Here is a 14,390-nt window from a genome sequence, read left to right on the forward strand (position 1 = left end):
GCACAGAGAAGATGAGTGCCAGATAGTGACCTGTCTGCCCTCACCATGTTGGCTGCAACAACCTAAACAATAGATAATATGCCATTAGAAGTATAGCTTCGTAATATATGAGGAATACTATTGTATACCAAGTAGTACTTGCAGCTTCATGCTAAAACACAAGTATTTAACTGTTAAACTCACCTTAACCGCAAGTTCATGAAGAGACCTTGAAATGGCAGAAGAGAGAGCAACTGCACGGAGAGCATTAACATAGAAGTAGGAACTCTCAGGAGGAGTTGAAAGCAATAAACTAACTGCAGCTTCAAGGTTTCCAACAGACACAAGCCTGGCAGCAGATAAGGAAGAGCATAATGAATTCAACAAAGACCATAACTGAAAATGTTAGGATGAAATAACATTCCCACTCAAACTAGGGGGGTGGGGGAGGAAATTATACTCTGTTCTCAGTCACGTTAGCACTTACAACAGGATTAACAAATTTGAAATCACAAAAAACTATATGGATCGAGTACTAAACTAATACTTCTCCGGTCCTAAATATAAGACCCATTTTATAGTGTAATTTGCACTACAAAATGAGTCTTATATTTAGAACCAGAGGAATACTAAACTTGGGATTATTCATAATTAAGTTAACAGTTTAGTCCTTGAACGGTCAGTCCCCTATCAATTTTGTCCCGTGTAGACAAACATTTAATAAAATCTCCAATTGTTTGCACCAATAAAGGTTGTTCCTCCATTAACCAATGTCACAGTCACTTGAAACACTAGCTGACATGGCAAAAACAAGATTCCATGTAGCCATTAAATGATCCAGACTTGCTCAACTTCCATTTTCTTTATAGTTGCATCATTTTGCCTGTTTTCTAAACCCTGATGATGGTGGAAGAAAATAAATTAAAATTATAGATAAATATAAAGAACAATATTCTAGATAAGATTATGTTTTAAATTGTTTTGTTTTATTATTTTTAGGATTTTATAATTTAACTAATCATTAGGGTCAGAATATTTTCTTCTGATTTTCCTATTTTCTTGTATTTTAAAATTTTCTATTATTACCTTGCATTTTTTAATGCATCCTATGGGCCCTATACATGCCTTTAGTAACTATGATAAGCCATGAACAACGCATAATTCCACTATTCATAACCCACGAAATATGTAATCCTCTTGGGCTCCTTCTAATATTTTTTACCCTTTCAACTTTTTTTTTTATTATTCCTTCAATCTTTTTCAACACATTTCAATAAGATTTAAATGCTAAACTTCCAAAAACTTTTAATATCTATCCCAGGCATTACATGAGGGAAAGATATCTAGTTCACTAATATAAGCTTTATTGGCCATGTCTTTCCTATAATGTCAATGTGGTATTAAAGCCTAGTTCCCGCAGTTCCAAGGACATCTCCAATTCTGAAAGTATATCGATTTCTAACATTTTCAGGGTTGATATAAGCAGACGTCAATGTGACAATGCTTCTAGTGCCATGAATCAGGATTCCAATCTGTCAGTGAAAACTATCTTCTACATCACCTTGCTTCACAAGATGATAGAAATCAAGCAAACCAATATCATTTTGGAAGAAATGACATAGGGGCAGATCCTGGTCGTCAGCTAACAGTATGCCAACTACTCTGCCCACGCAGGAGCATGTAGGTCAAGAAAAATTAATTGGGGTGCCAAATTGAAAGCTTGTCCTTTGGAGGACCAAAATGAGAGGAGAGATCTTTTGTAAGCCAAATCATTAATCCACTCCTCGTTTAAGACTCATTTGACACACAGAATCAGAAGCTGTTGCACCAAAAATAGAACAAAAAAGATTTGAGGATAAAAATACCCCTTTTGTCCCCACCCTACAGAAAGGAAATAAAGAAGATAAAACTGCTGGATAATGGTTATTGATTACTTGGGTCTAATATACATCACGAGGGGGGGAAAAAAAAAAGCTGAAGAAATGGCAGTCCGATTTCATAGGCCAAGACAAGCAGGCCCTATTAGTGTTTGTGTCGCTAATAAAACCATTATAGAGCAACTGATATAAGGATGTGAAATCAATAAATAATAGCTTTATAACTATTTCTTCATATACAAGTGCTTTTAATAATCATGTGTAATTGTAGTACAACTAAGGATCTTGACATTAGGACTTTCCGCAATTGATCATACTGAATTGTATAGTTCTAATAAAAGAAAGATGGGTATACTTAGTGTAGTTCTAATAAAAGAAAGATGGGTATACTTACTCATGAACACGGTTCTGTATAGCCTCTTCACCCTCTAACTTTTTATGCCAAGAAATACGTTCACAAGCAATTTCCCTCAATTCTTCTGGGTCAAAAGTTATCAACTTCAGATGACCTTGACTCTGCTAATTAATATGCGCAAGTCACTTCAATGAATATTGGCATCGATACAAATGCTCAGCTACTCAAGAAGCTAATGTAATGTGAGATACTACAAGGTATGGCACAAATACATTATCACAGGATACTAAAATATATCTTACCAATGTATCTCGCCTCATTTCTTCAGTTGAATATTTCTTTGACGATAAACCAGTCAGTAGAGATGTCTCATCAACTTCTGGAATTGACATCGCTACTGGATCTTTTGTTGGAGGCTTTTTCAATAACTTATTTATCAAATGGTCGAGTGCCAAAGGCAGTTGTAGCCAGAACAAAGCTTCAGAGAATTCACCAAATAGTGCGGCTGCATAGGCAAGTCTCATGGCATAGCCACTATTTAACACACTAGCGTACCTTGTTGACCTCTCATCATCAAGTATGCACCCTAGGAAAGTGGGATGGGAAAAGAAAAGAAGAAAAATAAAAAGAATTGGTGCAGATTATAACCCAAACATTGTCAAGAATCAAGACCATAATAAGAAACTCCACAAATGAATATAGAGACCTTCTCTTCGGTAAGGTTCCAACACTTTTAGAAGCATCTCGGGTACCACAGGGTCACCTAGAGATGGAAGGTCATTCATGTGTGCGCGAAGATCCTCAGTGGATGAAGGAGTTTCCTGGATTAAATGAGGCCTTTTCTCCGTAGTTGTACTGCAAGTATTGAACCAAGAAGGTTTAACACCCAATTGCAAGATCATACGCAATGCCTGAAGCAACATCAGTCATTATTCAGTAGAGCACAATAAATAGTCAATTCTCCAGATACAGATCTTGTAAACGGAAAACAGCATGGACATATCACCACTAAATCAAATAAGACACCTTACTGTTTTTTTATTATACTTGCAAAATGCCATATAAACCAAAAATTGTCCATCCCACTAAGGTTCAGGGTAAGAAAATATTGATAACTTGATGTTGTCATGTGATATTAATTGGATTCAATAGGATTAACTCGTCGCCAGTTGCTAGTTTTGTTTGGTAGCCTTCATTCCTTGTAGACAATAAATAAGGAATGAGTTCAGTGGGCACTGTTGATTTGAGTGTTACATTTTCTCTATAACATAAGGTAAGGATGCATAATGTCTCCCAGGAGATACCAAAGTGAATGTTGAAATTACAGCCCAGAAAAAGAGTGGAGATAAAATTAAGCATGACAGTTATGGTTCAGGAATTTGGGCAGCAAGTGACCCTCTATAAAACCTTTACAAACTTTTTACACAGAAAACCTAGATAGAATCAGGCAAATAAAATTGCATTATAGTCATATTAACATTAAGAACAAAGCCTGAAACTGACTCCAATGTTAATATAAATAGATGAGAACCGTTGAATTTAAAACTAATTCATTTCAGGAAGCTCTTAGAAGATCAAATGAAAACACATTAGAGTGATTCTACTTTAAAGCATTTCCATTTTACTACTTCAATGTTTCGGTGGCATCTACATCCCTCACGCTAAAACTGATGTTAGGATGGTACTGTCATCCATATAATGCAGAGACCCATTACATAAAAATTCAGAATGGTAAACAATTTCAACACATTTTGATATTAATTCAGTAGATTAAAGCCTGCATAGTACCAGGGCATGTGGCGTAGGAAGTAGTATGGGACAACACAAAGGCACAGGCCGGAATCTTTCCTTTATAGCTCTGGGCTGGGGCACATAACCAACTCTTTTATCATTTCTGCATGAAAGAAGCATGTACAAATTAGTAATCACAAGGTTCGATAAGAAAACATTGGTATCTGAGGAAGCTCGACTGCTTAAAAACACTCATCTTAAACCGTTATTAAATCAAGATCAAACCAGCAAGTTTAATAGCAGCACAAGTGTCATGTTGAACCAGTTAAAATAACCTTTCATGTCAGCCAATTAATTTAGGAAGGCTCTCAGATTCAACCTCCCATCAAACTTGGGGGGTTTTACTGTAACCTCCTTGGTTAAATCATCACTGTCACATTGCCTAAAGCTTCCCTAACATTCTGAGGAGGTGATTCATATTTGTCTATCATAGTGTTTTACCAAGTCTCGGTAATCCCACAGATCATATATGCTCAACTTGATGCTTAACAGGCCTAATATAGCTAACAGTAGCACCTACTGAGGATTGATTATTCCCCATGTTTGGTGTTCCCAACTTGTTATGGGAAGGAACACGTCCATCTCTTGGATTAGTTTCTTCCTTACCCCTAGGGTTCTCAAGTAAACCATCTACATTCATGCCTATATACTGCCTACTTGACAACTGAAATACATCCATAACTCTTTTATGCTGGCCTCTCTATGAATTTAAGGCTTCAAACTTTCTAGCATCATATTCTTTGTTAGCCTTCATAAACTCTTCAAGGTTAGTTTAGGTGTCTTCAGTGTTTCCGGCCATGGAAAATTTAAGGGTGTTGAGTTTGTGGTCCAGTAAGGCCAGCTTCATGTATAGATTAGGCAAGCATAGTCGGGTTAAACATTGTCACTGCTTTCTATATATCCTTTTGAAGACCAATGATAGAACATCTAATTGCCACATCTACCTGCAAATCCACTTCTAACAATAGCTCATCAAACTGCACCCCATATTCCTCCATTAAACCTTCCTAATGTGAATTTTAAATTTGCCAAATCAAATTTATTTGTTGACCCTCCATGCATTTTGCCCCTGCTTCATGGAAATACTCATTTCAAGACATGTTTCTGATCCTCTCTCCCTTCATAGAATCCAAATGCCACCAAAGAGCTCTCTTCTCCAAGTGGACACTAAGGAGCCTTGTATACTATAATGGACCCCTCATCCACCTCAAAAAACTGCTTACACCTATAAGCACATCCTCTAAAATCAACTTAACCCTATCGTGTTTAGTTAGAGCATTATATAATGATCAAATTGGTGATGTGAGAGCAACCTAAGCTAAGACATCACTAGTGCAACTAGAAAACAATTGTTACTCACATTGCTCCAACATCTCTGTTTTGTCCTTGTCTCATCAAAGCATTTGTCCATATGAAACCAAAAGACTTATTTTCACAACTATATCAGCCATTAGTGCCACCATTATAGTTATTATCTGTTTGAGTTCTCCTATGTCCTAGGTGTTGCATTTAAGTCATGCTAGTATCAACCACCAAAACTTGAGAGTCAAGCCAATGCTCAATATCTCCAATGCATTCCTCGAACCAAACAGTTTCAGGGTAATTCTCTGATATATCATTCAGCTAGGATACAAATGTTTAAATAATACAGACATTGTGACCCTCAAAAGGTAAAGGAGAGCCGCGTGTGAAAGAGGCAAAGGAAATAGAATATTCTATATATTGAAAGAATCACAGAAAAACAAATGAAGCCAACCTTCGATATAGAGTATTATGACTATAATGCCATCATACTATAAGCCATATCTCATAACTATGTCTTTGGCACCATACCAACCTCACTTTGATACCATAATGACAGTAGAAAACAGAAAATGTGTGAATTCATCAACACACACGACTCGGAAAGTGAGATAAATATAATGAGCTGTATCCAAAACACCCTTCTAGTCCGCAAATAGAAAATGTTATGTCTATTTATAAAACTACAATTTCAACATGGAAAAAAGATAAACTCAAAACTATCTCAGCAAATCAGGGATTTGGCATTAGATCCTTAGGACCATGTCCATCTATTGTAGTCCAAGCTCTGTAAATCTAGATCACAATCTTAAAATTATACTGTGGCAGGAAGGAGCTCATCAATCCAGACAGTTGTGCCACTTACACATTGACTTCAAAAAGGCGAAAGCTGCTATCAGCTCCAGCAATGCACAAGACCAGTGGGTCATTCTTATCAGTTCGCAAGGGCAACCAATCAAGTTCCAGTACAAGAGTTCCAGGAGACTGAGGTTGCAGCAGTGAGTTGGCTAAGGGGTCTGGTGAATCCTGAAAAATGCATGTATAAAATATAATCATCAAAGAAAGAAACTATCTCAAAGGAGTGAGGTACACACAATATATTGGAAAATATGTCTTTTCCTCCATTTCAATTTCAGAATGAACTGACAAATAGGATTAGAGAAGCCCTTTAATATCTAAAGAGACCAGAACCCTTTTATTCAAAATCAAAATCTTGTGTTTCTTCAAAAAGGGAAATTATTACCAACTAGGAGAGGAACAATTGAAATATGTAGAGAAGTAAAAGGATTCCACGAGAGAGACTGAAAGGAAACAAAGGAATGAAATAAATTATAGAAAAATAAACAGTTCCCTACGTTTAAAGCTGTCCATCACCAGTTAAAACCAAAATTTAATGTTTTTTCATGTTTCTAAATTATTCATCACAAGCTGCACAAATGTGTAGAAATCATTAAAAAGCATAAGAATAATGAAAATGTACATACAATAAAAGAAAAGTCAGAAACATTGCATACCAAGTCAAATACAGAGAAGGTATTGTCATAAAACAGAACAGCTATACGCCCCCGACTATGGTCTCCTGGTACAACAGGAGAGAATTTGATACGGCGGATTCCATCTCTATGAGTGTTGAAATAGGAAGACTGTCCTGTTGTCACATCCCACCATCTTATGTTTCCCATCCTGTCCCCCATAACCTGAAATGTTAAATTAGTCAATACCATCATAAAATGTACAGCAAACTCATAATATCTATGTACTGAAATCGAACTAACTATAAGAATGTGAAGTATATACCACATGAGGTAAGCGATAGGCCATTGCAGTAATTAATCCGTCCGAGGATATGAATGAAGAAGAAGGCCATTTTGGTCTGCAGTCAAGTAGATACTCTTAACAAGACTTAAAAAACAGGGGGGGAAAAAGGTGAAAAAAGGAAGAGCGATGAGCAACAAAAAAAAGACAAATTGCCTGCGGACCATAGTTGCAGACTCAATTCAGTTTTCTGACATAAGGTCAAAATGAACAACAGTATTAGTACTTGAAAATTTAGTCAGTAGTTCAATGTTGAACATATTCTGTTCCACAACCTATGATCTAGAAATGGATAGTGAAGCATGTAAGGCTGAGCAAGGAATGGAATTATGGTAGAATTTGTATGGTAAATTGAGGATCAATCTTCACGTGCTCTGTCCTAGGATGATGAGTAGGACTCCTAAATTTTCTAGCCGTAGCTACCTTATCACAAAAACTTTCACGGGTAAGTCAACAGCTAATTTAATCTCCTTGGAAAATCTCATCAACCAAATTTCTTCAGAAGTTAAAAAGGTTAAGAGCACAAAACTTTTTCAGCATTGCTCCTTGCAAAACTTGATTGTCTCTTGCTTTTCCATATTAAGGAATAAGTCGTTATGTAATTATGTTGGCTATACTGTTATAGTCTGTTGTGTTATATTGTTATAACAGACTAGCACTGGTATTGTTCTTTATAAATATTACGTCCTATGATTCTCTCATCTCTCTGCTATCAGTATCATTCTACTTGGTCTCTAAATTCATTCTGCTATTATAGCATAGCGTATCCAATTGAAGAATCTCGATCATACCATCAGGTGCTCAACTCACATTTTCTCCCATCCTAGTGAAACTCAATGGGAAGAATTACGCCACCAAGAAATATCTAGTGCTCGCAACAGTGAGAGTGCATGATGTTGAGGATTTCCTCAAGGGGTCATACTCCACAAAGTAACACAAAACATGTTGAAATTGACAGATATTTCATCAAGGAAAAGATTGAATGTCGACTCATGTGCTTAATATATGTTCCACCAAGGAAGCAAGTTGCTCATGTTCCCACCAAGGGACTTCTAAGAGAGAATTGTGATGTGCATATGCAAGTTGGAAATATCTGTCATTGTAAGGTTTATCAGCATTTATTAGGCTTGCTAATTAGTTTTCACTCCTTTGTCTTCCCCCTTGCATATATATATAATGTACTTTATAATTCAAAATTAATGAAAATACATTTTCTCTCAAAATACATCATAGACTTGTTCTTTGTGCGAGAGAAGTTGATCAACATATTTCCAGTCATGATCAGGTAGTAGACATTCTCATGAAGCCAATTACCAACATCAGTTTTGCTACTTTCAGAACTAAGCTCAATCTTTTAGAACATCCTGACCACATCGAGAAGAGCACAGTTCAAATGGGAGAAATGAAGAATTTAGTAAGAAAGAGGCCTAGATAAAAAATGAGGGATCGTGTTAGGGAGCAAGTCGTTAAGTTGGTTGTATTATTATAAAATAGAAGCTCCAGTAGTTTGCCTATATATTCCCTGTACCCACTCTCAGAATAATCAATAAAGATTACTTCAAGTAATTCTATCACTACGCTCTGTATCTTTCTGTTTGTTCTCTGATTTCATCAATCAGATAACCATGCTCCGCCATAAAAAGGTGTAGTAAAACATTCAAGATCTTCCATCAGTCACATATCTCATAAACCAAAACTCTCACAGGCAAGTCAAAATCTAAGTTCCATAAGAAGTCACATCAAGGAAACTCCTTAACGAATTCCAAGAGCTAGTACACGGAACTCTGCTTCAACATTGCTCCTATCAACAATTAGTTGTTTCCTTCCTCTCCAAATTCGTGTCGAGAATCTTCTACCAATTACAAAAGGTTACTTCTATTGAATCTTATATCAATCACATATCTTGCCCAATCAGCATCTAAAAAAATTTAAATACGTCTAGGAGTGCTCCTTCTAAAGAATAGCCCCACTCCCGGAGTCACTTAGTCGCAGAAAATATAATATACAATTTCCAAGTGCCCCTCTTTTTGCTGGTTTAGGAACTAGCTATACTGACAAGAAAAATGATGCCTAGATGAGTGTGAGATATAGGAAAATCAACTCAGAGCTCCAACCAAATCAGAAAGATATGCTTATTTGCAATCGTAGTCCTCCATTGGGCACAAACATGAATTCCTAGTATTCAAAAAGGCCCATTTCAAATTTAGCAGACAATTTTGATTTGAGAGGTACAGTGAGTAATTTGTAGGTGAAGAGGTTTCAAGTGGAAGAAACAGAAAAGTGCAACCTATGATGTCCTAAGCAAACCCTTTTAACCATCCATAGTCAACAATTTATTTTTCTAAAACTAGGCCAGCAGGGCCCTTTCATATACATCTTTTTGTATTTAAACATGCCTCCTCTGACTTTTAACGAATTCTAAATTATCAAGGAAAAAGTAGGAAGGCACCAATAGTAACCAATTATTTAAGATAGCTAGGCATCATTAAAGACAACTTGATAGCATATAACTACTGAAAGTAGATTAACATATACAAATGCCTTGCAAAGTCCTAGACAAGATCATTACAAATTTAGCCATCCATGTATAACAAAGAACAACAAAGCACGACGTTTTTGGTCAATGAAAAAGAGGGAATACCTGAAATCTCGAATTCTTCGTCCTTGAACTTCAAAAACTCCAAGTGCCCCATTCACCAAGGCAAACGCAAAACTCTCTGAAGAGTCATCATGATGTCCCTCAGCGCCTGAATCCTCTGCTCAGACAAATTAGCATTAGGCAAACTAATTCTAGAGTAGCTTCTATCCTAAGGATATTTAAGTTGACCAACATACTAACTTGAATCTGATGAGGGCAACTTTGTTGGGATGGATGCCTCATCTGCTTTTTGCTCCTTAGAAGATGAGGACAATTGCCTAGCAGATGCATTTTGAACAGGACGAGGAATTGTTGGAAGAGTCCATTCCAACACAGTAAATGGAAGAGCTAATGATCTAAGCTACATAGGAAAACAAGGAATTATAAATATCTTGAGGACAACAGAATATACAAGTACAACAATTATATGGAAGACATTAAAAATAGTTTGCCAAAAAAGAAGAAAATCAGGACCAATCGTATAACACTTGAAAGTGAGAGCAATAATGTTGGGAGAGACAAATGATGATAAAGCTGTTTACAGGAAGCCAATAATAAGAAAATAAATAAATAAGCAGCAAATATATATACTTTCGAATGAAATTCCAAAATGCACTTGATAAATAGCTGGACTTTCCTATGCCTAGAATGAGTTTTCCACAATTTCATTTCCCCTAGTATTTTCCTCCTGATCTTCATCATTCCTAACTGGCTGGAAAAAGCACTTTCCAGAGTTTTATTGCAGTAGAATAATTCACCCTGGAGTGTTAAGATAAGGGCACTTCTACAACTTATGATAAGTAAAACAGCATCCAGCTCTCCGATAGATCCAGAATAACAAAGTTGACCAAGTATACCAGCTTGGTTGGTTGAATCTGATGTGACATTTTGCAAATTGAGGTTTAACTTCACGTTATTGTTTAGAATTTTGACGGTATTCATGTCTCCAATTCAATTACGACTGCTCTTCAATATCTTAGACTTGATACTGTTGTTGCTCTTCAAAATCTTCAATACCGTCATAGTGAAAGTTTGATGGGCAAGTGAAACATTCCACTAAGATATTATGAGATTGTCATGCAATGACTTCCATTATTGCATCATGATGCCAAAGATACCTGAAGGATTCAAGGCACAGGGAAACAGTACCTCTGTTCATTATTAATCCTCAAATGAAACCATGTACAGAATGATATACATAAGCAAACTTAAACTAATTCTAGTATCATAAAATTAATCCTAATGAAAGTTCAGCTTCTTGGTGAAAGCTAAAGATAGGGATCGCAAGTCTAGATCTATAGTGAATGCCTTTGAAGCAGACCTCCGATGGGTGCCTCCATGGATCCTGATGTCACAGTTTGGCTCAAGATGGTGGCTTCCTCTCCATACACTTGAAAGGAGGATGGAGAAGTATGATTCGAAGGGTAGGAATTGGGGATTCTCCTTGAGCAAAGGATTTCAGTGATGAGGAATTTTGGAGTCATGGGTTATAAGCTTTGGGCATCGTTCAAGTTTCTGAGTTTTTCTACTTATTTTATTTTGGCGTTGAGATGTGAGGCTATTATTACGGTTATTATGACTAGTTTCAGTTCTGGTTTATCTCTGTTGTGTAATTCTAAATGCCTTCAAGGGTTGAGAGTTTGTGTCTTGGCTAAGTGCATCCTGTGAGCCTATAAACCTTGACTTTGGTGTTCATGATTCAGTAGAATTGGGCAGAAGACTGTAAGGTGGGAAAGAACTGGAATAGTTGGCTTAAACTCTAATAGCCCTGCTATTGAGGTCTCTAAAAGAAGTTGTAACTGATTTGAGTTTGTTGTTTGCCATTTTTCTCCTACTGAGGGGAGTGAGACTGGATTTTGCGTCGCTCGATTTTCTCATATTTGGTTTTCAGACGGTCTTTCACAGATCATCTTCTTTGATGTGGATAGGCTCTTGCTTGTTCAGTTTGTTCAACGTCACTGTTCATTTATTGGCTGGGGCTGTGTACCCCTCCTTAAGGATTTTATCTCTTCAAGAAAATTTTTCAAAAATCATTCTCTTGAGTGGATTCCCAAAGAAGCATATTTAGTAGATGTTGGAGTTGCTAAAGCTTCAGTGAATGGGTCTTACCCTTCAATTTGGGTGTTGCGACCGTTATTTGACCGTTATTTCAGGAGCAATGGTAATTGCTGGATACTGCGTTGCTTGTTGGGCTAACTTGTGTCGCTTTGATTTTCTTGTCTTTGTTTCTAGTTACTTTCTATGTTTTGTTTATGGGTGGGTTTGTTTTATTTTGGAGCTTTGTTAAAACTCTTGTACCTAACCTGTCTTAGTACTGCATATTTGTTGGCAAAAACAAACACCTAAAACTATTTTTTCAAATATATTCAGTATCCTAAAATATTTTGCAGTACAAGTTTACCCTTGAAGTATTTTTTCAAGAGCAATTTTGCCCTGCCGTTAACTCCCCAAAAGGTTCACATTCAGTACCCTAAAATATTTTTTTAACACTGAACACCCTAAAATAATTTTTTGGAGCAATTTTGCCAATAAAGTATTTTCTAGGTTTTTTTTTTCCCACTCTTTTTTTATATGGTCAGTATTCATCCATATTCTTCATACTCATCTTTAACATTTTCACTAATCAATTTTTCAATTTTTTCAGTAGTCATCTTAAATATTTCTAAACTTATCTTCCATAGTTTCAACCCTAAACTTTAATTATTTTTAGTATTCAGTATAAGTTGAGTAAAATCTTTTCAATTTTACAATAGTATATGCAGAGTAGCGAAGGCAGAGAAAAGGAAAATCTAAAGGCTGGGAGCAACAAGGGCGCCACGCTAAACGTGGCTTCGCATTCTGAAAGTAACAGCAGCAACCGCGGGTCTCAGCATATGTCAGAATCGGAGCTTAATCGACGAAGGCAGCTGGGTCTATGCTTTAAGTGTGACGAAAAGTATAGCCTAACCCACCAATGCAAAGGCAAGCAACTGAGTCTGCTTCTATACAGTGAAGGGAAAGACGGCGAGATTAATGAAGAGGATTTTGAGGAGCTAGAAGAGGACTCAGAAGGGAGGGAGATGACTTTGATGGAACTCTCGCAGGCTACTATGGTGGGCCTCAACAATCACCGAACTATGAAGGTGAGGGGTATGCTTAAAGGGAGACCGGTGGTTATCCTCATTGACAGTGGTGCTACCCACAATTTCGTTGCCCATCGCGTGGTGACTTAGATGGAACTAAATGTTACCCCCACTCATTGGTATTCGGTCACAGTAGGGGATGGGCAAAAGATGTACACCCGGGGTGAGTGTAAGGATGTGAAAGTTGACTTGCAAGGGCTAGTAATTAAGCAGACCTTTTATCTCTTTCCTCTCTCTAATATCAATCTGGTCCTGGGCATTGCGTGGTTGGAAACTTTAGGGGAGATACGAGTAAATTGGAGCCAGCTATATATGAAGGTGCAGAGAAATCGAACTTGGATCTCATTACATGGGGATCCGGCCTCAATCAAAGCCCAAGCTTCATATAGAGCAATCAAGAAGGCTCTAAAGTAAAGGGGCTGGGTTCGTGCTAGAAGTACAAAAGCTAGAAGTTGAACCCGCAAACGGGGATAACCGAGCCGAACAGGTTCCTCACCAGGTTCAAGGCTTGCTACGTGAGTTTCAATCTATGTGCGAACCCCGAAAGTCGCTACCTCCACGCAGGGGACGAGACCATGCCATCAGAATAAAAGAAGGAGCACAGCCGCCCAACGTCTGCCCTTATCAATATGCCTATGGGCATAAGACGGAGATCGAAAAACTGGTCAAGGAAATAATTGAGGCTGGAATCATTCGACCCAGCAATAGCCCCTATTCCAGTCCAGTTCTGCTGGTTAAGAAAAAAGACGGGAGCTGGAGATTCTGTGTAGACTACAAAGCACTCAACAAGGTCACCATTCCAGATAAGTACCCCATACCCGCTATAGATGAATTACCTGATGAATTGGGAGGAGCTACCATTTTCTCTAAGTTGGATCTTAAATCTGGGTATCACCAAATCAGAATTAAGCAAGGAGACGAGCATAAAACTGCTTTTAGAACACACAATGGTCATTATGAGTTCTTAGTCATGCCTTTTGGATTTACAAATGCACCCTCTACTTTTCAGTCTTTAATGAATGACATTTTCAGGGAACACCTAAGGAAATTCATACTGGTCTTCTTTGACGACATCCTTGTGTATAGTAAGGATGAGAAATCGCACCTGGAGCATTTAGGAGAGGTTCTAAGAATATTGCAGCAGCATGAGTTAGTCATCAATCCCAAGAAGTGTAGTTTTGGGCGGCGCGAGTTAGAGTATCTTGGCCACATCATATCAACTTGTTGGTTAGTGGGCCGTGGGCCTAAAACCCTAATTTAATATGTTTCTCTTGTTAACCTAGGTTACTAAGGCTGCCGTTAGGTTTAGCATTAAATCTGTTAGATATTATTCTGATTTCCTCTTTGAACCTGATTGTATCCTAGAATCTCGGTCTATCCCTAAAAGACCGCAGTCTTCTCTCTCTCTACACGGTCCCTATGTATCTATATATATTGCTGCCTACTCTGAATAAAATACAATCTACATTCATCACAAATTCACACATGGTATCAGAGCCACCATGATCAGA

The 14,390-nt window shown here is 37.4% G+C and overlaps 1 protein-coding gene across 1 annotated transcript in view; it reads right to left on the bottom strand.

Moving 5' to 3' along the window:
• Window positions 1-5: 5 nt before the first annotated feature.
• The window catches only part of LOC114749773 (WD repeat-containing protein 11), a gene marked incomplete at its 3' end in the record, with an annotated part of 32,096 nt that continues 17,711 nt past the window's right edge, over window positions 6-14,390 (bottom strand). Inside the window, exons 7-17 of the mRNA XM_028938312.1 lie at window positions 9,959-10,118; window positions 9,761-9,875; window positions 7,102-7,177; window positions 6,819-7,001; window positions 6,170-6,330; window positions 4,000-4,105; window positions 2,918-3,122; window positions 2,514-2,797; window positions 2,251-2,372; window positions 184-328; window positions 6-62 (exon numbers count right to left, since the gene is read on the bottom strand). Coding sequence (XP_028794145.1) covers window positions 6-62; window positions 184-328; window positions 2,251-2,372; window positions 2,514-2,797; window positions 2,918-3,122; window positions 4,000-4,105; window positions 6,170-6,330; window positions 6,819-7,001; window positions 7,102-7,177; window positions 9,761-9,875; window positions 9,959-10,118 — 1,614 coding nt within the window. The remainder of the gene's footprint in view (window positions 63-183; window positions 329-2,250; window positions 2,373-2,513; window positions 2,798-2,917; window positions 3,123-3,999; window positions 4,106-6,169; window positions 6,331-6,818; window positions 7,002-7,101; window positions 7,178-9,760; window positions 9,876-9,958; window positions 10,119-14,390) is intronic.

This window comes from Neltuma alba, unplaced genomic scaffold, assembly GCF_004799145.2.
Source record: "Neltuma alba isolate B1F8T4 unplaced genomic scaffold, ASM479914v2 tig00001003_pilon, whole genome shotgun sequence".
Taxonomy (NCBI): Eukaryota; Viridiplantae; Streptophyta; class Magnoliopsida; order Fabales; family Fabaceae; genus Neltuma; species Neltuma alba.